Source organism: Chiloscyllium plagiosum, unplaced genomic scaffold (assembly GCF_037043375.1).
Source record: "Chiloscyllium plagiosum isolate Xiang-an unplaced genomic scaffold, Cpla_swu_hap1 HiC_scaffold_6, whole genome shotgun sequence".
Classification (NCBI taxonomy): Eukaryota; Metazoa; Chordata; class Chondrichthyes; order Orectolobiformes; family Hemiscylliidae; genus Chiloscyllium; species Chiloscyllium plagiosum.
Genome location: NW_028270144.1, coordinates 77,964,978 through 77,988,524, shown reverse-complemented (window position 1 = coordinate 77,988,524; position 23,547 = coordinate 77,964,978). Strand labels below are relative to the sequence as shown.

The 23,547-nt window shown below is 40.2% G+C and overlaps 1 protein-coding gene across 3 annotated transcripts in view; it reads right to left on the bottom strand.

The window, feature by feature from the left end:
• The window catches only part of dync2h1 (dynein cytoplasmic 2 heavy chain 1), a 565,214-nt gene that overhangs the window by 510,099 nt on the left and 31,568 nt on the right, over positions 1 to 23,547 (bottom strand). For all 3 annotated transcript variants that reach the window (XM_043691805.2, XM_043691808.2, XM_043691806.2), the window contains exons 7-14: positions 20,977 to 21,209; positions 12,825 to 12,959; positions 12,625 to 12,738; positions 10,143 to 10,254; positions 9,885 to 10,009; positions 4,929 to 5,104; positions 4,134 to 4,329; positions 2,652 to 2,747 (exon numbers count right to left, since the gene is read on the bottom strand). In XM_043691805.2, coding sequence (XP_043547740.2) covers positions 2,652 to 2,747; positions 4,134 to 4,329; positions 4,929 to 5,104; positions 9,885 to 10,009; positions 10,143 to 10,254; positions 12,625 to 12,738; positions 12,825 to 12,959; positions 20,977 to 21,209 — 1,187 coding nt within the window. The remainder of the gene's footprint in view (positions 1 to 2,651; positions 2,748 to 4,133; positions 4,330 to 4,928; positions 5,105 to 9,884; positions 10,010 to 10,142; positions 10,255 to 12,624; positions 12,739 to 12,824; positions 12,960 to 20,976; positions 21,210 to 23,547) is intronic.

Below are 23,547 nucleotides of genomic sequence, written 5' to 3'. Positions count from 1 at the left end.
CTTACTCTACTTGATCATGCCAAAGTAGTGACGTTAGACTAAGGGGTGCACTGCCTTTTGGAGGCAAGTGTCTAGATAGCTTTGAATTCCCTCATGCAAAAGGTGTCACTAGATCATTCTCTCTAAGCCAAAGCTCCTTGAAATTATATGCACAGATGAGTTAGGAGGAAAAGAAGGCCACTCAGCCTCTCAAGTCTGCTCCACTTTTCCACAAGATCATGGCTGATCTGAATATTCAACACTGCCAACTACTCATGATAAACTTTCACCCCCTTAGACCATCTATTGCTGCCTTAAAAAAGATTCAACACTCTGGTACAACTGCCTTTTGAGAAAGAAAGCTGCAAAGATTCATAACCCTCTGGATGGTGACAGGAGAAGGCCAAATTCCCAAAACAAGCAGACCTGAAAACAGTTGACTGAGACCATGAGCAGCAACTAGATGAAGCATAAGGAAAAAGTTTCAGTGATCGTATTCATTTTAACAAAGTGAGCAGGTACATTCTGAGGGATCCTGTGCAGGCAAAAGAGACCTACAGTGATCAGCAAAATACTTTAAAAGCCCACCCTCCACCAACTCACATACTTGGTGAATGTTCAATAGTTAGATAGGATAGCAGTGGGTGATGAGCACATCATGAATAATGTGATGTAAAGAGATAACTGTAGCTAGACCCCTAAGAGGAGAGACACAATCCTGCTTCACCTGCCCACAGATGCAAGGTCTTGGGAGTCACAAGAAAAGAGGCACTACCAAGATGAACAATGAAACACATTCACACTGTATACAGTACCCTGAAGTAGTGCCAGGTCACGGGGTGAAAATGGAAGATTCCATTCAGCTCATATGCAGTACCATTACATAAAAGTTATCAAGACAGAGGTCACTATGGCATGCAGAGCAAAGTGGTTCACTCTGTAATGGTGCATTTTCTAATTTTTCAATGCAACATAAAGTAGCAATTCATGTACCAGACCTACAAGTTCCCATTTTTAATAGCAAGGCAAGAAAAAAACAGATGTGGTAATGAAATGGAGCAAGGATCTTTAATAGGTCCAAATAAGATCAAGTTTATCAGTCAGATGCTTCATTCATTGGCAGTGAGTGGATGTATTCCAGGCTGCATCTTCAATGGGAGTGTTCACACAATGAGTTCCAGATAATACTGTCCCTGGATCAAAGTAACTCAGCTGAAACATGCCTGAATTAGTTGATCTCTGATTCTGACGACTGCTTATCAAGATCCATGAGTCCTGCAGTGGGCCCAACCACCTCTCTGTGCAGCCAGGCCATCTCTGTATTCTGTGCTTTTCTCATCCCCTTCCTTGTCCAGCTTCGTCTCTTCCTCTGATGTATCGTTTCAAGGCCCATAAGTCTTGGGGTGATCAATTCAAAGATAGTGCAACACACTATCAAAACTATAACTGCGTTGCAGGATGCCAGCCAATCAACCCAGGAACTGAAACCCCTCCTTTAGAATCCTGTTAGCCTGGTTAATAGCAATCCTTGTGATGAGATAGCTTTGGCTGTACAGCTCGGACCCTTGTAAACACAACTACCTCTTCAAGAGATATTCCTTGTCCCCAAGAAGACAACCACCTAGCTCAGAGAGTGAAATGAAGAACTGCTTAGAACATTGAAGGATAAGGGAGTCATTGGATCTTCCAGGAAAGTAACTGCATACTGCCATACTCGAAGATCACTTGAGTGGCTGGTCAATAGGTGCCTCAATGATGACATGGATAGATTTGTTGTCATCCAATGCCTGGGGAAATTCAGTGATGGAGACAAAAGCTTTTGTACTTGCACAGCCTCATCTGTTTTTGAAATTACTGCCCAGGTTTACATATAATATATATCTGCGAGATGCAACGGGTGTGCAACCATTTGCAAGATGCCATCAATAGCCAAGCCAATTCTTGGAACAATCAAGAAGTGAAAGACTTTGACAGCTACTGGTAAGACATTGCGAGTAGTCCCAAATGTATAAAGTTTTCTTTGATCAGGGCACAGACTTTTCTGAACATTGGCCTTAAGAACTGCAGGAAATCTCACAACATCTTCTTATCCTCCTATAATGTCAGGAGGATGATAGCCTCCTGCTCTTCAAAGTGCTTCATAACCACTCAACCTGAAAGCTCTGCACTCCCAATGACATCTATGAGCCATTAGCCAACAGGTACATTTAGTCATTTTTTGTTTGTTACACCGACCAAATTTTATGGAGCAGCCATGACTGGCTCCCAGCTGTTTTGCTGCCTCTGTGCACCTCAAATGACTTGTCTGGGTCAATCAGGATCTATGTCCATCAAAGTCCCAGGCAGGCAGTTATGGGTTCTTACAGTGCTCTTTACCTGCTTTTATTGGATTCATTTGGGAATCAAGTAAGTTCTTGGAGTTGGCCTTCTCCCACCCCAGATAAACTGCCAGTACTGAGAAAACCAATTGGAAACTGGATTGCCACATGGTACCATTATTCCAGTGCCGGTGGGACCTAAATATCCAACTCTTTGTGTTTACAGCTTTAGAAGTCAGGCTACCTTCACAAGTTTTTAAGAAGTCATAATTTAGGACAGACACATCTAATCCTTGAATTAGATATGAAAAGCACAAAGCAAATGTTGAATTTTCTGTGCCTAAATTTCCTTACCTTTATTAGCTGTTCAAAAGATAAAGCAGAGCTTAACATCATGGGCCTCTGGCTAGGAATCATCTGCTGATCAATCGTATTGTAAAAGTGAGCAACCTGTCAATGTAAATGGAAACATATTTCATATTGAGGTTTGAACTTTAACCTGATTCTATATCATTTATATGCTAACAAAAGGGCAGGGAAAGAAAGAAGTGGGGGGGAGCTACAGAATATTAAATCAAACCAACTAAATAATATCAGCTGGGTCAATGGGCTGAGGAGTGGCAAATGTAGTTTAATTTAGATAGATGCGAGATGTTGCATTTTGATAAGACAAACCAGGGCACAACTTACACAGTTAATGGCAGGGCACTGGAGAGTGTTATTGAACTGAGAGACCAAGGGATACAGGTACATAGTTCTTGAAAGTGGTGTCACAGATAAACAGAGTGGTGAAGAACGCATTTGGCATGCTTGCCTTCATTGGTCACAGCGTTGAGTATGGGGAGTTGGGATGTCATGTTGCGGCTGTATAGGACATTGGTGAGGTCACTTCTGGAATTCTGCATACAGTGCTGGTCACCCTCCTTTCAGTAGGATATTGTTGAAAGGGTGCAATAAAGATTTACCAGGATGTTACCGGGACTGGACGGTTTGAGTTATGGGGGAGGGTGGATAGGCTTCGACCTTTCATCCCCAGGACAGTAGAAGGTTGAGGAGTGACCTTAGAGCAGTTTATAAAATCATGAGATAAAAGCAAAGGTCTTTCCCCTTTGGTAGGGGAGTTCAAAACTAGAGGGCATAGTTTAAGGTGAGAGAGGAAGATTTAAAAGGACATGAGGGGCAACTTCTTCACAGAGAGGATTATGCATATATGGAATGAACTGCCAGAGGAAGTGGTACATGCAGATAATTACAACATTTAAAAGATATTTTGATCATTACATGATTGGAAAGATTTAGAGGGATATGGTCCAAATGCAGGAAATGGGACTCATTTAGTTTGGGAAACCTGATCGACCTGGATGACTTGGACTTGAAGGGTCTGTTTCCATTTTGTATGACACATTTGGCATGCTTGCCTTCATTGGTCACAGTGTTGAGTATGGGGAGTTGGGATGTCATGTTGCGGCTGTATAGAACATTGGTGAGGCCACTTCTGAAATTCTGCATACAGTCCTGGTCACCCTCCTATAAGTAGGATATTGTTGAATTGGAAAAGGTGCAATAAAGATTTACCAGGATGATACCAGGACTGGATGGTTTGAGTTATAAGGAAAGGCTGGATAGGCTTCGACCTTTTATCCCCAGGACAGTAGGAGGTTGAGGAGTGACTCCAAAATACTAACATGAAATGACCTTTCTTCAGAACCTTGACTTGAAATGTTAAATCAGTTTCTCCCTCCACAAATCATGCCAGGCTGAATATTTCCAGCATATCCTGTTTTATATTAGATATCAGGATCTTCAGTATGTTTCTTTTGTTTCAATGCAACTAACCTGTTTAAGAATAATTGCCTGTCGATAGAACTTTTGAGCTGTAACTGCTGTTTGTTGTATTCGCGCAGGAATGGTAAACCCCAGAGCAGAAAGCTGGCGTACTTCTCTCAGCAATGAAACCAGGCGATCTGAGTAATGTATTTTCAGCTTCCCATCAGAGTGATCCAATTCTATCACTCGACCACTGGCCTGCAAACTACCAAAGATTACACCAACATGTCAATCATTATAAAGATTAATGCAATCCTTTGTAAAAATAAGAGAGTTTTGCACTTTTAAATGGGGTTAACATAATTTGTTCATCCACAACAGCAGTGAAAACCAGCATCTTGAAAGCCAAAATTCAGCAAATAACTCCAACAAACTTGGTAATGGTGCAATTGTCATTTGAGGAGTTTCTCTCCACTTAGCAAACAAAAATAAAATGATCCAATACTATTATCAAATTTACAAATCACTTTTACACTATTAACAGTGAAAATGCAGTGTCAATATAACTTCTGAGAACTTGAAACTTTCAAATATTTCAATGTTAATGTAAAGTATGGAAGCAGATTGTTAGGTCCAAACAATCAACTTTGTTGTTTATCCTCCATGGGAGCAAGCAGAGCATCTCGTCAGATCTTTAAGAAACAGTAGTCTATACATTTAGATTATTCCAAAACAGCTAAAACTGACTTTACCAGCAAAACACAATTGATTGTGAAAATTATATTATTGCTTGCAAAAGAAATGAAAGTAATTGTTTTCATTCACTCTGGACATCTTAATTTTCTGTACACAAGACAATAATACCTGATGCCAGCTGAAGGATCCAAAACAGATGACTGTATATCTCTCGACCAGTCATCAAACTGGTCTTGTTCATAGGTTTTCAACTGGTCCAGAAATTCATTGCAATTTCGCCAAAATGATTGAAATCCTGACAGGTCACTCAGCAATGCCTCAGCAATCTTTACAGTATCCTCAGCCTAAAATAAAAACACATCATTTATGTGGTCTGTACAGTTTGTCCCTCCTCTTGTCTGATTTGAACCATCTCTCCTTTCTTTTACATCACATGCAGCAGACACCATTACTTGCCAAAAAGAACAAGTAGATAACTCCCCAGCAGGACGTTTCATTGGGGAAGGATTTAAATTAGAGTGGCAGGCAGATGGGAATCTAACTGTGGGGAGAGAACAGTGAGAGAAACAAAGATGAAAATGAAAGATAGAAAAGTGGAAAGCAAAAAAGTGAAAGCAGAGGAGACAAGGGCTTGCAGCAAATAGGACTGGAGGACGAAAAAAGAAACAAATTTTAAAGAAGTTTATCTGAATGTACAAAGCATTGCAATTAGGTAGATGAAACAACAGTGCAAATAATAGTGGACAAGTACGATACGATTGCAGTTATGGAGACATAGCTGCAGGGTAACCAAGGCTGGGAACTAAATATCCAAGAGTATTCAATCTTTCGGAAGAACAGATAAAATGGAAAAGAAGATGAAGTGGTGTTGTTAATGAAAGATGAAATCAGTGCAATAGCGAGAAGAGATAGTGGAACAGGAAATCTAGTTGTGGAATCAGTCTGGGTAGAGCTAAAAAGCAACAATGAGCTGAAAACATTAGCAGGCATGGTTTATAAGTCTTCAAATAGTAGTGGTGAGGTAGAGGTGCACGCAACAATGTGCCATAACGGTCAGGAGTGATTTTAATACATACATAATTCAGGTAAACCTCATTAGCAATAACACTTAATGCATTCTTTAAAATAGACTCTGGCAATTTCCCTAGTACTGATGTTAGGTGAGCTGATTTGTAATTCCCATGTTTCTCCGTCCCTCAGTTTTTTGTGGTGGATTAATTCCTGGAGTGTGAACAAGATGATTTTTTTACACTAAAACATTGATGAGCCAACTTGGGGGAAAGTTATCTTAGATTTGGTAATGTGCAATGAGAAGGGATTATCTTGTTTTGAGAGTTCCTTTTGGAAAATGTAACCATTACATTGTAGAATTCTTCACTGGGATAAAAAAGTGAAGAAGCCCAAACCAAAGCTAGGACCCTAAAACTAAATAAATGAAACTAAAGTGGCATGAGAGGTGTGTATTGACTGTGATAAAATTAATTTAACTTTTTTAAAAAGCATGACATTGAAAGGCAACAGTTAATATTTAAGGGACAAATGCGTGCATTTCAGCAGTTATATATTCCTTTCGGGTGAAAGAACACAACAAGAAAAGGGGTCTGAGCATGGTTAACAAAAGAAATTCAGGATAGCATTAGATCTAAAAAGAAGTCATATGATGTTGCTAGAAAATGTAGCAAGCCTGAGGACTGAGAACAGTTTAGAATTCAGCAAAAGAGGACCAGGATGTTGAGTAAGTATGGAAAAATAGAATACAAGAGCTAACTTACAATGTTAGTAAAAGAGGACTGCAAGTGCTTCTATAAGTATGCAAAAAAAAAATTAAGGAAGACAAACGTAGTTACAGTCTAAGACGAGGGAACTGATAATGGAGAATAAGGAAATGGCTGCAAAACATATCAATTATTTTTGTTCTATCTTCACAGAAAATGATATGAAAAAATTGCCAGCAGTTTTATGGAAGCAAGGTTCTCTTGGAAAGGAGAAGTTGAAGGAAATTCATATGAATGCAAAAGTAATGTTTCAGAAATTAATGGGATTGAAAGCTGATAAACTCCCAGAGCAATAAAGGAGGTGATCGTCAAAATAGCAAATGCGTTGGTGTAATCCTCCAAAATTCTGTACTCTCTGGAATAATTCTAGCAAATTAGAGGGTGGCATATATAGCCCCACTGTGAGTTAAAAAAAAAAACCGAGGGAGGGAGAAACGTGGGAATTACAAATCAGCTCACCTAACATCAGTACTAGGGAAATTGCCAGAGTCTATTGTAAAGAATGCGATAACAAGACATGCAGAAAATACCAACAGGATTGCATAAAATCAAATGGATTTATGAAATCATGTTTGACAAACCTACTGTAGTATTTTTTAAAATCGTAACTGGTACAATAGATGAGGAAGCACCCATGGATATGGTATTGAAGACAAAACTAGGTGGGAATGAGAGTGCTGAGGAGAATGTAATAAAACATCAGGGCAATTTGGACAAGTTGAATGAGTGGGCAAATACAGACAGGACAACATGGGTAAAAGTGAAGTTTCCCACTTCAGTAGGAAAATCAAAATCTCAGAATATTATCTCAATGCTGATAGACTGGGAAATTGTGATTACAAAGGGACCTAAGCAGCTGTACACTAGTCATTAAAAGTAGAAAAATGTGGCGTTAGAAAAGGACAGCAGGTCGGACAGCAGGTCGGACAGCATTCTCGGAGCAAGAGAATCGACATCTTGGGTGTAAGCCCTTCATCAGGAGAGTGTGTGTGTGTGTGTGTACGCACGCACACACGGCTCAGAGATAAATAAGAGGATGGGGGCTGGGGCTGGGGCTGGGGGGGGGGAAATAGATGGGAAGGCAATAGGTTGATGCAGTTGGGGACTAACTGTGATAGGTTCGGTGGGGAGAGTGGAGCGGATAGGTATGAAGGAAGATGGACTGGTCAAGAGGGCTGTGCTAAGTTGGAGGGTTGGACTTGGATGCTGCCTGACCTGCTGTGCTTTTCCAGTGCCACACTTTTCTACTCTGAATCTCCACCATCTGCAGTCCTCACTTTCCCCTCAATGGCTAAACAGCCTACTCCTGCTCCTATCTTCTACGTTTCCATGTTTTCTATGTTTCTATCATAAGTCTTTCTCAAAGTCACCGTTAAAGGAAGTAGCAGAAATTCTCCGTGACTCAGTTGTGATGTTTTTCTCTTTCAAGCAAAAATCAGATATTCGTTGCAAAAGAATCATAGGCCAGCAGCAACATTGAATCCGGCATTGAATAGCACCTTCTGTAACCAATATTTTTAGCTCTCTTAATATCATAGTGGCATTTACAGTCAATCAATGTTGATTGCATCAATATAATTTCTTCTTGTCCCACCAAAATTTTGGAACATGCTTGCCCTTCATGATGTCATGAAACAATTGGTAAAATGATGAAGCAACTGCTAAAAGCAGTAACTGTGTAACCCCACATTGGCCAGTTGGTTTCCTTCATTCATATACTTCCTATTTAATATTATTGACCCAGATAATCTTATGGTCAGAGAGTTTTTTGACAAGCACCAGGTGCTTTACTCCTACATTAGGCCTAATTGTCTCATAGGAGACATCATATACACAATATAACTAGCTATTCAGTAAAATATAATAAACATTTAATGTTTAAATGAGTTATCAGGAGAGGTTGAATAGATTGGGTTTTTTTTCCTTGGAATGTCAGAGGTTGTGGGTTTGATCTTATAAAAGTTTTTAAAATCATGAGGGGCAGGAGTTAGGAGAATAATCAAGGTCTTTTTCCAAGGGTGGGAAGTTCAAAATTAGAGGGCATAGGTTGAAGGTAAGAGGGGAAAGATTTAAAAAGGTCCTGAGGGGTAAGGTTTGTTTAAACAGAGGGTGGTGTGCGCATGGAATGAGCTGCCAGAGGAAGTGGTAAGAGGCAGATACAGTTACAACATTTAAAAGGCAGCTAGATGAGTACATAAATAGGAAGGGTTTAGATGGGCTGAATGCTGGCAAATGGGCCTAGGTCAGATTGGGATATCTGTCAGCGTGGACGAATTGGACTAAAGGGTCTGCTTCCGTGTTGCCTGGCTCTATGACTCTTAGTACAAACTCAAGTAGTATATCGGGACCATGTGGAATCCCCAGTGCAGCAGATCCTGCAAAGTGAAACTCCGATGGGCAATTCTCTGGTGTCGGGAACCCCTTGAAAAAAAGGCTATCAAGTTGAAAGTTCAAAGGATTCTGATTCAGCCAAGTTGAAGCGTTACCCAGGAAACTGTAGCGAATGAAAAACCAACTGTAACTCCTCGCTAACGTTTAAACTGACCCCTTGACTGACGACAGTGGTTAACTCTCCAATATCTGTAAGATGTATGTGCCAGCAAAGTTAGCCTGCGACCAAATAACATCTTTTAATTAGCCATGAGGTTGAGCGAAAACAAAAGAGCAACAGTGGGCCAAAAACCTCCATTTCCATAAACATGAGCAACTTTAGATCACCAATTGAATGAATAGTGAGAAAGAATTTTAATAAACATAATAATTTTTATTGTTATAGAAGTTGCTATCTAGATGTGCATGGTTCTACTGATAAAAAGTATTTGCAGCCTCTTCCTGTTGCAGATTTAGAGGAGTGCAAACAAAAAAACAACATCTCAAGGCAGTTCATTTTGGTGGAAAACTCCTTCTACCTTTCTTAAAAAGGTTGAAGTGACATGGTCAAAGAGTTTGGTGCAGGAAAAGCATAGCCGGTCAGGCAGCATCTGAGGAGTAAGTGAATTGACGTTTAAAACATAAGCCCTTCATCAGGATGAAGGTCTTTTGCTCGAAACGTCGATATTCCTGATGAAGGGCTTATGCTCGAAACGTCAATTCTCCTGTTCCTCAGATGTTGCCTGGCCAGCTGTGCTTTTCCAGCACCACACACTTCGACCATATCACTTCAATGTTTTTCATTCTTTGACTCTGATCTCCAGCATCTGCAGTCCTCACCTTCTCCTCCCTGAAGTGAAATGGTATATGGTTGAAAGGTTAAAAATAAATAAGTTTATTTCTCCTTTTATTTCATAAAGTCATTTTAAAGTCTGAGACCTCATACAAGCTGAAATCATTTGTTACATAAAATACTAACCTTTAGTTGCAGCTGTCTAACCCAAACAATGTTATTCACAACCTCAGGAAGATTCTTGCCTGAAAGTGGACCTGATGGTTCTCCAGGAATGCCACGTCGCCGACTCTCAAAATCAGTGCAAATGCCTAATTCATTGAAATAGCATTCATCAATAAAAGTATCAATTCTCTGAAGAAAAGCACTTACCATGGTTTAAATTTATGCTACAAACCATTGGTTTAAATGTTAATTGTTTACAAATGTTTATGTTAACGTTACCTTTAATGTATTCTGTAAGTTTTGCTAACAACATTTCACGTTCTGAAAGTAGCTCCTTGCTGATGCTGGGACGTTTGATTAGTTCCTTGTACTTTTGAAATGCTTGCAGCAGCTTGAAAGAAAAGTACAACTTGTAAAAAAGTGATATGAAAGAACAGTCTGATACTGGCGCAGGTAGCAAGACATAAATGGCTATGAAATACTTTGACATCATATGTATTTGCTTTCCTAATTTTTATTCTAGCGCATGCTATGTCGCATTATTAATATTGTCATAATTATAATGGTCAAGCAAAAAATAATTTAGTAGGGGATTGACAGACTTGCTAAATAAAATCAAATTAACTAGACATCGATTAAAAAAGGACAAGTAAAATGTAGATTGTAACTTAAGACAACAAAGAAAATGGCATAAAGACGGTTGTTTCGGATTAAAATTAATGGAATATTGAAATAAACTGGTAAAGCTGGAAACAAATATTCTACAGAAACATTTCAACTTCATAGCATTAATGAAATCCCACAACAAGTGGACAAGAAGGAAAATGTTGTGATAAAGTATATTTATAGAATCATAGAATCAGACAGCATGGAAACAGACCCTTCAGTCCAATCATGTTCCCAAACTAAACTAGTCCCACTTGCCTGCATTTAGCCATATCCTTCCAAACTTTTCCTATTCATGTAATTATCCAAATGTCTTTTAAATGGTGTAACTGTACCAGCATCACCACTTCCTCTGGCAGTTCATTCCTCACACTCCACTGTCTATGTCAAAAAGATGCTCCTCATATCCTTTTTAAATCTTTCTCCTCTCACCTTAACAATTTGCCCCCTAGTTTTGAACTCCCCCCACCTTAGGAAAAAGACATTACTGTTCATGTTAGCTATGCCCCTCATGATTTTATAAACCTCTATAAAGGTCACTCTTCAATCACCTCCACTCCAGTGAGAAAAGTCCCAGCCTATTTTTATATCTCAAAACCTCCAATCCCAGCAAATCCTGATAAATCTTTGCTGAACCCTCTCCTGTTTAATAATATCCTTCTTATAACAGGTTGACCAGAACTGCACACAGTATTGCAGAAGAGGCCTCATCAACATACTTTACGACCTCAACATGACATTCCAAAATGGAAATGATAAGAAAAATTTGGAATGGTAATATTGGTAAAAATAGGAAACAAAGGCTTAAGAGAAGGTTGATGTAGGTGGGAATGAAAGTCCATAAAATTGGAGGTCAGATTAACTCTTAAAAGACGGCTTGTTGCTTCAATGGAACAGGCCTCCAAAAACAGGAAAGAAATGGAATAAAATTCGAAAGACAACCGACAGAAAAGAGTATGGGATGAAAAACAAAGCTACGGCCCTGGAACATTATCTACTTGTCAACTAGAACAAAGAAGGTAAATGGAGATGAGAGAATAGAATTCCTAAAATATGTAGAGTATGTAAGTAGGCCCTCAAGAGCAATGATTTGCAAAATCTGGTAAAGAAATATGTCAAACATTTGAGTTACGTTTAGCCAAACATAATACAATGAGATCCAACAAGAAAAGGGACAAAACGAAGTTGGGATCAACAAATGAAGATGATCTATAGTGTACAAAAAAAATGAAAAGCTAAAGGTGAATGAAATAAGTAAAACAAGCTAATAGATTAAAAAATGCTATGACAGAGAGCGAGGGAAAAAGTTGCCAAATACTTCAAAGAAATGGCACAGAATTCTAAAGCACATCAGTGAGACAATTATTAAAATTAGGAGTAACCTCTTCAACTAGCAATCAGAACATGATAGAGATATTTAGTTAGCACCTTGCATTTATCTTTATCAAAGACGACAACCAAGCAGCAGTTAAATGCAAAAATGATTGAGAATTTACATAATACTGTAATCATATACAAAGTACTGTGAACAGCATTGGCTCCAAACCAAATGAAGAGTATTGAGACTTTAAAGAGGTACAACTGGATTTACTCGGAAGATTTGAGGGGAATGCAAATTCAAGGACAAAACCGAAAAATTGTTGCATGCCTTTAATACAATAACACAAAAATGGGGTATAAATAGGTTTATAACTATGATAGCATGGCACAGGGTAGACGGAAATAGACTGATTGAACAACGTGGATTAAGGGACTATTGACAATGAGCAAATGTCATAGATATAGATTAAAGAACAAGAGAAACTTCTTTGCACAAATTACATTACACACAAAAACCAAAGCAATCCACATAAAAACTTTTACCCAATTTAAGCCTCTCCCATCGTTCATCATCCAAATTTATCATCTTCACTCTCTATTCCCTTCTCCATCATATGCGTGGCTAGCTTTCCCTGAAATGCATCCTATTCACTTCAAACACATTCTATATAAGCAACTTCCAAACTCGCACTGCTCTTCAAGTACAGTTTCTTAAGAATTCTCTACTGAGTTTCTTGGTATTTTGATGAGGGGACTCATAACAGAACTACTTTACCTGCTGGGGATTATCTTGTACCTCCACAATAAAGACTTTCAGTTTGCTCGCAACCTTCTGCTCTGAAGGAGCTATTGAACGCTCAAACTGGGCTACAGCAGTTTTCCACAGTGGCTAGAAAACGCAATAACACCATGTTGTTTATATATAACATAAACAAAACTGTGTTTATTCAAAGTAAGGGACAAATTGTAACAAACCTCTGTGTAGGGATTATATTGAACAGGGTTCAATCCAGCAAAAGACTCAAAAACCTGGGCATTGTGAAGTAATTGCTGTTCTCCAGCTGGTAAGAGTCGTAGAAGTTTTTCATGGATAGTTCTGCTGGTCTGAATCTGCAAAACAATTAAGAAAAATTGTTTGCTGGAGAAATTATTTTGAATGAGATTTATTGATTTAACTTTTACAAGCTTCCTTCAAGCTTAAATACAAACCAGAGTACACTGGGCGGCACGGTGGCACAGTGGTTAGCACTGCTGCCTCACAGCGCCAGAGACCCGGGTTCAATTCCCGACTCAGGCGACTGACTGTGTGGAGTTTGCACATTCTCCCCGTGTCTGCGTGGGTTTCCTCCGGGTGCTCCGGTTTCCTCCCACAGTCCAAAGATGTGCGGGTCAGGTGAATTGGCCATGCTAAATTGCCCATAGAGTTAGGTTAAAGGGGCAAATGTAGGGGTATGGGTGGGTTGCGCTTCGGCGGGTCGGTGTGGACTTGTTGGGCCGAAGGGCCTGTTTCCACACTGTAAGTAATCTAATCTAATCTACACAAAAAATTATGTACTTGTCTAATTAGTCTGTGTTGGCATTTATCTTTGACATGAATAACATTTCTAATCATATTTATGCACTATTTTGATACAATTTTAATTTTTTTCTTTTCATCCACCCACGTAAGCTAACACTGAAAATTGAGAATTCTTTTTTTCAAACGTAACTCTAGAAATAAATTCAACAATCTCACATACAGGGAAAATAGCAATGACTGAACTGAAGAATAAGAATATATCCCAATACAAAAGAATAAGTCTTTAGCCAAAGGTGCAATAAACAGATATTTGAACTGGGCAGATAAATGTAGTTTGGGCTATTAGTTTACAAGCTAAATGAACTGTCAAGGACAAAAAGAAGTTGCTGGAAAAGTTCAGCAGGTTTGGCAGCATCTGTGAAAAGAAATAGAAGCTAATATTTTGGGTCCAGAAACCCTTCCTCAGACCTGACGTTAGCTAGGAAAATGTTGGTTTATATGCATAAGACAGGGTCGGGGGAGAGGGTAAGGAGTATGTGATAAGTAGAGATAAAGCCCAAAGGTAAGCAGAACAGTTGGACTGACAAATGAGTCGATAATGATCTGGCTGTTAATGGAGACTCTTAGTAGCTAACAATAGGTAGCGTGTAATGGCAGACTATGTGATAAGAAGGTATGGTGTGTGTGGTGGAGTGGGAGAGTTCAGGTCCTAAGACTATTGAGCTTCATCTTGAGTCAGAAGGGCTGCAGAGTCCCCAAGCGGAAAATGAGATGTTGCTCTTCCAGCTTGCATTGAGGTTCAGTGGAACACTGCAGCAAGCCTGAGACAAAGATGTTGGCCAGGGAATAGGTTGGTGTGCTAAAGTGGCAAGCAATGGAAGCTTCAGGTATTTTTTGCAGGCAGAAGGTAGATGTTCTGCAAAGCAGTCTCCCAGTTTATGCTTTGTTTCTCCAGTGTACAGGAGGCCACATTCTGAGCAGCGAATGCAGTAGACCAGACTATGAGAAGTGCAGGTAAAATACTGCTTCACCTGGAAGGTATGTTTGGGCTATTAGACACTGAGGAGGGAGAAGTAAATGGTGTTATACCTCGGCAGTTACAGGGAAAGATGTTTATGGAGGGGGGGGGGTGTTGGGAGTGAAGGAAGAGTGGACCAGTGTGCTCTACAGGAACGGTCCCTGTGGAATGCGGACAAGGAAGGGATAGGAAATATATGTCTGCTGGTGGCACCTCACTGGAGGTGTCAGAAATGGCTGATGATCTTCTGGACGTAGATGCTGGTGGCATGGTAGGTAAGGACAAGGGGAATCCTATCGCTGTTGCGGGAGGGAAGAGACAGGGTGAGGGCAGAGGTGCGGGAGCTGGGTTGGACCCAGCTGAGGGCCCTGTCGACTATAGTCTTATGAATCAAATCACTTCCAAGGTAAGAGTTCCATCTTTAAAAAAAAAGACACACCCAGGTACTGAAGACTTTACATATAGAATTAATAAACAAAATAATTTAAAATTGAAGTGGAGATGCTTTGCTATACCTCTGAAATTAAAGTTTATACACAGTGCAAAGATTAGACAAGATATGAAAAAGAGAGAGTGGTTTTAACTTTAATTTCAACTTTCAGATAGTTTTTGAAAGGCAGACCTTCAGGTGAAATTCACCAGAATTCTCTAAAATTGTCTATGCAGGAACCAACAAGGAGACATGCCATATGGGATACAGTAACAAGTAATGAACCAGATTCAGTTAAGAGCATAATAAAGGATGAAAATTTATCCATTGGCAATCATAACATGCTCATATTCAACTTAATGTTGAAAGACAAACGTTTGAAGCAGTGACCAAGATTATAGATTGACTTCAGAGTGCAGAGACAAAAACTAACTATGGTCAACAAGGCAAATCTGTTAATCGGCTAAAAAGTACTAATGGAACATAGGGCGGCATGGTGGTTAGCACTGCTGCCTCACAGCGCCAGAGACCCGGGTTCAATTCCCGCCTCAGGCGACTGACTGTGTGGAGTTTGCACATTCCCCCCTGTCTGCGTGGGTTCCCTCCGGGTGCTCCGGTTTCCTCCCACAGTCCAAAAATGTGCAGGTTAGGTGAACTGGCCATGCTAATTGCCCGTAGTGTTAGGGGCAGGGGTAAATATAGGGGAATGCGTCTGGGTGGGTTGCGCTTCGGCGGGTCGGTGTGGAATTAGGAAGTAATGTGATTCCAGCCCAATTTATATCCGGAAGGGTGAAGACCTCTACCTGCACCCCAAAAAAATCTAGGTTGAATACAAAGGTCAGAAACAAATAAAACTAAATCATAATTTGCACAAATTTAGGCGAAAGTGAGGGTTGCAGATGCTAGAGATTAGAGTCAAGATTAGAGTGGTGCTGGAAATGAACAGCAAGTCAGGCATCATCGGAGGAGCAGGAAAATCGACGTTTCGGGCAGGAGCCCTTCATCAGGAATCATGGCGAAGGACTCCTGCCCGAAATGCGATTTTCCTGCTCCTTGGATGCTGCCTGACCCACTGTGCATTTCCAGCACCACTCTAATCTTGACATTTACACAAATTTGCCTGGTGCTGATGTATCTGCCCATGGCAATATCAGTAAGAGCGACTAGTCAATAACTTCTGTAAAGATGAAGTCACAACTTTACATTGAGGGCACCTCTATCATGTCGTGTGGTACTATTAGTGTGCTAAATGGGACATTATTTAAGGAAACACTAGATATCCATGAGAACTGTGTACCACCTGCACAGTAGCATTAAATTTTAAACAAAATCTTCAACCTCATAACACAGCATATCCCCCATTCTACCACTACCATCAAGTCAGAGGAGCAATGTAGGTCAATGAAGAGTGCCAAAAGGTCAGTACCAGGCACACCTAAAAATCAAGCTGTCGAAGCCTCAAAACAGGACCACCTGCCCATCAAACAGCATCAGTAACTACATTATTGCACAACCAACAGATCAGATTTAAGCTCTACAGATCTACCACATTCAGTCGTGAATGGTGGCATATGATTAAATAACTTATTGGCATAGGAAGAAGCTCCACAAATATCCCCATCTTCAACAATGGTGCAGCCCAGCACATCAGGGCACCAGGTAAGTATAAAGCATTTGCATCAATTTTAAGCCAGTTGTGCTGAGTATATGATCCATCTTGCCTCCTCCTGATGTCACCAGTATTTCACATAGAGTCTTCGGCTATTTCAATTCACTATATGTGACATCAAGAAACAGCTAGTGGCAGTGGATGCTGCAAAATCAATAAGCCCTGAAAACATTCTGGCAATTGTACTGGAAACTTGTGCTTCAGAACGTGCTGTATCCCGAAGGCAAATTGTTCAAATTCAGCTAAAACACTAACATCCATCCGACAATCCAGAAAATTGGTCCAATTATATCCCATACACAAAAAGCAGGACAAATTCAATAATTTTGTCCAATCAGTCTACATTTGATTATCAGTAAACATTACATTTCACTGAGTGTGGTATCATGAAGTCCTAACAAACTAGAGTAAATGGAAATCAGGGGTAAAACCTCTCCATACATCGCATACTCCATACATGGAGTCATACATTGCACAAAGCAAGATAATTGCGCTAACTGCGATTGTTGAAGGTGGTGTCACATTAATTAAGGAGTTGGTTTCTACAGTTAGGAGAGGCCTTCAAATTTGACTTTGTGGGCAGAGCTGAGGAATAAAAAGGGGGCAATCACACTGTTGGGAGTGTATTACAGAACCCAAACATACAGTCAATAAGCAGCAAAGGAACAGATGTGTAAACAATTGACTGTGGTGCTAAAACAATAATTGGGTAATTACATGAGGGGAGATTTCAACTTTCCAACATTGATTGGGATAGGTATAGAGTAAACTGTTTAAAGGGGGTAGGTTCATTGAAATGGATTCAGAAGACCTTTTTATTTCAACCTGTAAAAGACCTAACAGGAGACAGTACAGTGCTGGTCCTAATTCTGGAGAACAAAGTCAGACAGGTGTGCAGGTTGGCAGTGGGAGAGCATTTTAGTGAAAGCTACCACAACACCGCACATTTCAAGTTTGTTATGGAAAAGGAAAACGATGGTCTGCCAAAGAGAGTTTTAGATTGGAAAAAGAAAGATTTTTATTAAAATAAGACAGGATCTGGCCGAAGTATCCTTGGAACAGATACTTACAGGAAAATCTACAGCAGAACAGTGGGGGAGGGTGTTCAACAAGGAAATGGAGAGAGCACAGGCCCAATATCCCTTTAGGGTGAAACATAGGAGCAACAAGAGATCCCTGGATTTTTAGGAATATCCAGAACTGGATGAGAAGATAAAGAGAAGCTTGTAACAGGTATAAAGGGAGCAAATCAATAGAGATCCTAGTGGAGAATAAAAAGTGTGGGGGAAGATCTTTAGAAAGTAATTAGGAGAGCAAGGAGGAGCTTTGAAGAAACACTGGTGGGTAAGATTAACCAGAAGTCCAAGACATTCTTTGTATATCAGGAGAAGAGGATGACTAATCTGTGCATGGGACCAGAGGATATTGGTAAATTGTTAAATGAATACTTCATATCTGTCTTGACTCAGAAGGAGGAGAATCTAGGTATAGAATTCAGCAAGAGGTATTGTGAGGTTCTTAGCAGACTAACATAGGGAGTGAGGAGGTATTGGAAGATTTTGAAATTTAAAAGGTGAACAAATCCCCAGATCCAGATTGCGTGGAAGATGAGGGAGGAAATTAGAGGGGCTATGACCCAAATACTTAATTCCTCTCTGGCCATACAGAAGGTCCCAGAGGTCAGGAGGACAGCTAACTTGGTTTTACTTTTCAAGAAGAGTGGTGGGGATATGGATTACAGATCAATGAGCCTCACATCAACGTTAGGAAAACTATTGAAGAAAATTCCAAAGGAGAGAATTAATCACCACTTGGAGAGACAAGGTTTATTCAGGGATGGTCAGCATGGCTTTGTCAGGGGGAGGATATGCCTAACGAACCTGACTGCAATTTTTGTTTAGGAGGCGACTAGGTGTATGGAGGAGGATTGTGCTGCTGATATCACTAATATGCTTTCAGCAAAGTCTTTGACCAAGTTCCACATAGGACACTGATAAAGAAGGGTAAAAGCACATGGAGTCCAGAGTAACTTGGCTGTTTGTCTGAGCGGAGGCCAGTGTCCAGTGGCACACCACAGGGATCGCTGCTGGGTCGCTTATTCATAGTGATATATGCAAACGATGTAGCTGAGAATATTATGGAGCATATTAGCTATTTAGAGAGGCTGGTTAAACTGGAGTTATTTGCATTAGAGCAAAAATAGGCTGATATGGGGGACCTGATTGAGACATAGAAGATTGTGAGGGGCATAGATGGGTGGATAGCAACTAATCCCCTTAGTTAAAGAGTAATAATGAGGGGGCATAATTTTAAGGTGAACGGTTTAGAGGGGATTTAAAGAAATCCTTTTTCTCCTAGAGGGTGGTGGGAATCTGAAATGGATAGCCTACAGCATAGTTGAGGCAGGAAACCTCACAACATTTAAAAGGTACTTGGATAAAAATTTCTAGTGTCATAATATTCAATGTTTCAAATTTACAACATCTGCATTTCTTTGTTTTGTTGTTTACTTGAAATGTAATATTCACTAACTAAATGCTAGAAAGTGGGTCCTGTATAGATTTTGAATGGTTTTGTCAGTGCAGACTTGACTCTTCTGTATTGTACAATTCTGTTCGTTGATGATTGCCCAAGGTTCAGCACCACTATAGGCTTTGCAGATAGTGAAGCAGTCCAAATCCAAATGCAGCAAGACCTGGATAATATCCTGACTTGGGCTAACAAGTGACAAGTAACATTTGCACCACACAAGTTTCAGAAATGACTATTTCCAACAAGAGAGAAGAATTTAACCAGTGACCCTTGACATTCAAGGGCATTACCATAACTGAACTCCCACTATCAACATCCTGGGGGGTTATCACTGACCAAAAGTTAAAATGGACTAGCCAATTAATACAGTGGCTACAAGAGCCAGTCAGAGGCTAGGAATCCTACTGTGGGTAACCCACCTCCTGATTCCCTAAAGTCTGTCTACCATTTACTAGGTGATAGAATACACTCCACATGCATGAATGACTGATATCAAAATCCATACAAAAATGTTCACAATTATATATGGGAAAAGATGGTGGTCACGGACAAGATCTTTGAAAATTGAGATAAGTGAGAGCATCAATTGTAATAATGAATTGGAGGACTTGTTAAACAATTACTTTGCAGCATTGTTCACAGCATAGGAACGCTTGCCAGGAATTTGAGTAACAAATCAAGGTTGGGGTCTATCAAAATTAATGAATCCAAATTAACAGTGATGATGAAGGAAATAACACTGAAAGTGACAAATTGCCAAAACAGATGGCTTTCACGCAGAGTTTTAAAGAAAGTAGTTGAGAATCTGAGTGACAACACTGCAAATGCCCCAAATAAAACGTCTCAAAGCTCTCAGTTTAAAAACCATTTCTTTATATTGGCAAGAAGTGACTTGTGCAATTTAAGGAAAGTGACAGAAGGAAACCAGGAAATCATAAACCAGTGAAAAATGTGGTAGAAATTTGGATCTCTTCTGCAAACAGAAATTAGTGCTTAATCAATTATTATTTTTTAAGCCAGGTATTGAGAGGTATGATGTAACGACAAGATCAACATCTTGGGGATGGGAGTATCATTGACTAGAAGCTGAATTTGACCAGCCATATAAATACTGTAACTACAAGACAGCCACACCACCACTTGCAAGTTCCTTTCTAAGCTATTAATGTCCAGATTTAGAACTATATCGCTATTCCTACATTGTTACTGGATCAAAATCCTGAAACTCCTTTCCTAACAGCACTGCAGGCAATACCCACACCTGCAGTTATTTAGGATAGCAGCTCTCAACCACCTTTTCAAGAGCAACTGGGAATGGATAATAAATGCTAGCTAGCAACACTTACAGCCCATGACCAAATAAAAGATAATGAAGAATTAGACATGAAATCTTATGTTAAGCTTAGATTAGATTAGATTCCCTACAGTGTGGAAACAGGCCCTTTGGCCCAACAAGTCCACACCGACCCTCCGAAGAGTAACCGACCCCCTCTGACTAATGCACCTAACTACTATGGACAACTGAGCATGGCCAATTCACCTGACCTGCACATCTTTGGAATGTGGGAGGAAACCAGAGTACCCGGAGGAAACCCACGCAGACACAGGGAGAATGTGCAAGCTCCAGACTGACAGTTGCCCAAGGCTGGAATCAAACCTGGAACCCTGGCGCTGTGAGGCAGCGGTGCTAACCATTGAGCCACCATGCCGCCCAAAGGTACATGTTCAAAAAGGTTGCTGCCAGTTCTGAATTTTCAACAATCATAACTTCAACATGAAACAAATAAGAAATACAAAACTTATAGCAACCTGTGGAAAAAGTCCCATTATTTATCGGAATGCTACATTGTGACCGCTAGTTTAAGTCTTAGGTGTGTAGTAGTTTTCTTACAATTTGCAATGTTTAAAGTAATCACACAATTTTCAAAATAACAAAGAAAATAATTAATAATACTGTACCTCTTCAAGGCGTTTTGCAAGTTTAGCCAATGATCCTGGATAATATTTCTCACTTTTCCATTGGTGAGGAGTATATCGCCGCCACAGTTGTCCTGTCAGATGATCACAGGCTGCCACCCACTGTTCACAGATGGTGATGCCAGATCGGAGGTTCTCTTTCACAGTATGGAAAGGATCTCCCCATAAATTTAACTGCATTAGAGTTTTCTGTACAAATCTACCCAAGGCATTTCCTACAGAAAAGAAATGGCAAGGAATTAAAGTTTTGTATGCACAAAAGTTCTCATTTTTAAACAACAGTAACAAATTGATAATCCTCTGTAACATCCTAATGTCCAAAATGATCAATATCAAAACGTTGTGTAGCAATTAGATGGCAAGATGGATGGAAGTATGTCACATATCCTCAAGCTACCATACATATGCAACACATGGGAAAACTAATTACTGATTAGAATGGACTGGGAAAAGAGCCCAGCAGGAAAGACAGTGGAACAGCAATGACAGGGGCATCTGGGAGTAATTCAGGAGACACAACAGAGATTCAGCCCAAGGAAAAAGAAGCATGGTACAGGAGGATGAGGAAACCATGGCTGACTAGGGAAGTCAGGGATAGCATAAAAGCAAAAGAGAAAACATTTTACGTGACAAATGGCAGTGGGAAACCAGAGGATTAGGAAGCTTACAAAGATTAATAGAGGGCAACAAAAAAAGAAATAAGGAGGGAGAAGATTAAATATCAGGATAAGCTATCCAGTAATAAAAAGGAAGAGTGTCAGAGTTTCTTTACATATATAAAGGGCAAAAGAGAGGAGAAGATTAAATATGAGGATAAGCTAGCCAGTAATATAAAAAAAGACTGTAAGAGTTTCTTTACAGATATAAAGGGCAAAAGAGAGGCAAAAGTAGACATTGGGCCACTGGAAAATGATGTAAAAGAGATAGTAGTGGGGAACAAGGAAGTGGCTGAAAAACTGAATAATTACTTTGCGTTAGTCTTCATGGTGGAAGACACGAATAATATCCCAAAACTTCAAGAGAGTGAGAGGGCAAAGCTGAGTATACTGGCCATCACCAAGGAGAAGGTGCTAGAAAACCTGAATGGTCCAGGTGATTTATCCACCTTCAGGCCAGAGGGACTACACCCCAGAGTTCTAAGGGAGATAGCTGAAGAGATAGTGGAAGCATTAGTAGTGATCTTTCAGGAATTGCTAGAATCAGGAAGGGTCCCAAAGAACTGGAAAATCACTAATGGGACACCCCTGTGTAAAAAAGGAGCTAGGTAAATGATGGAAAATTACAGACTGATTAGCCTAATCTCGGTCGTGGGTAAGATCCTGGAAACCATTGCGTAGGATGAGATTTCTGAATACTTGAAAGTGTATGGTAAAATAGGGCAAAGTCAGCATGGTTTCATCAAGGGGAGGTCATCTCTAACAAATTTGCTAGAATTCTTTGAGAAAGTAACGAGCAGGTTAGACAAAAAAGAGCCGGTGGATGTTATCTACCTGGACTTCAAGAAGGTCTTTGACAAAATGCTGCACAGGAGGCTACTGAGCAAGATAAGGGCCCATGGTGTAAGAGACAAGGTGCTAGCCTGGATATAAACTTGACGGTCTGGCAGAAAGCAGAGAGTAGGGATAAAAGGCTCCTTCTCAGGATGACAGCCAGTGACAAGTGGTGTTCTGCAAGGCTGTGTTGGGACCACAACTTTTCACATTATACATTAATGATCTAGATGAACAAACTGAAGACATTCTGGCTATGTTTGCAGATGATACAAAGATAGGTAGAGGGACAGGTAGCATTGAGGAGGCAGGGAGGCTGCAGAAGGATTTGGACAGGTTAGGAGAGTGGGCTAAGAATGGCAGATGGAGTATAATGTGAGAAATTTTGAGGTCATGAAGAATAGGAAGAATAGAGGCATGAACTATTTTCGAGATGGGGAGAAAATTCAGAAATTTGAAGTGCAAGGAGACTTGGGAGTTCTTATCCAGGATCCTCTCAAGGTAAACTTGCAGGTTGAGTCAGTAGTTAGGAAAGCAAATGTAATGACGGCATTTATTTTGAGAGGACTTGAATATAAAAGCAGGAATGTACTTCTGAGGCTCTACATGGCTCTGGTCAGACCACATTTGGAGTACTGTGTGCAGTTTGGGCCCCATATCTCAGGAAGGATGTATTGGCCTTGGAGCATGTTCAGAGGAGGTTCAAGCGAATGGTCCCAGGATGAAAAGCTCAACATATGAGGAATGTTTGAGGACTCTGGGTCTATACTCGATGGAGTTTAGAAGGTTGAGGGGGGAGCTAAATGAAACATACAGAATATTGAATGGCCTGGACAGAGTAGATATTGGGAAGATGTTTCCATTGGTAGGAAAGACTAGGACCTGAGGGCACAGCTTCAGAGTAAAGAGAAGACCTTTCAGAATGGAGATAAGGAGAAAGTTCTTCAGCTAGAGAGTGGTGAATCTATGAAATTCATTGTCATAGAAGGCTGCGCAGGGCAGCTCATTAAGTATATTTAAAACTGAGTTAGCTAGGTTCTGGAGTATCAAAGGGATCAAGTGT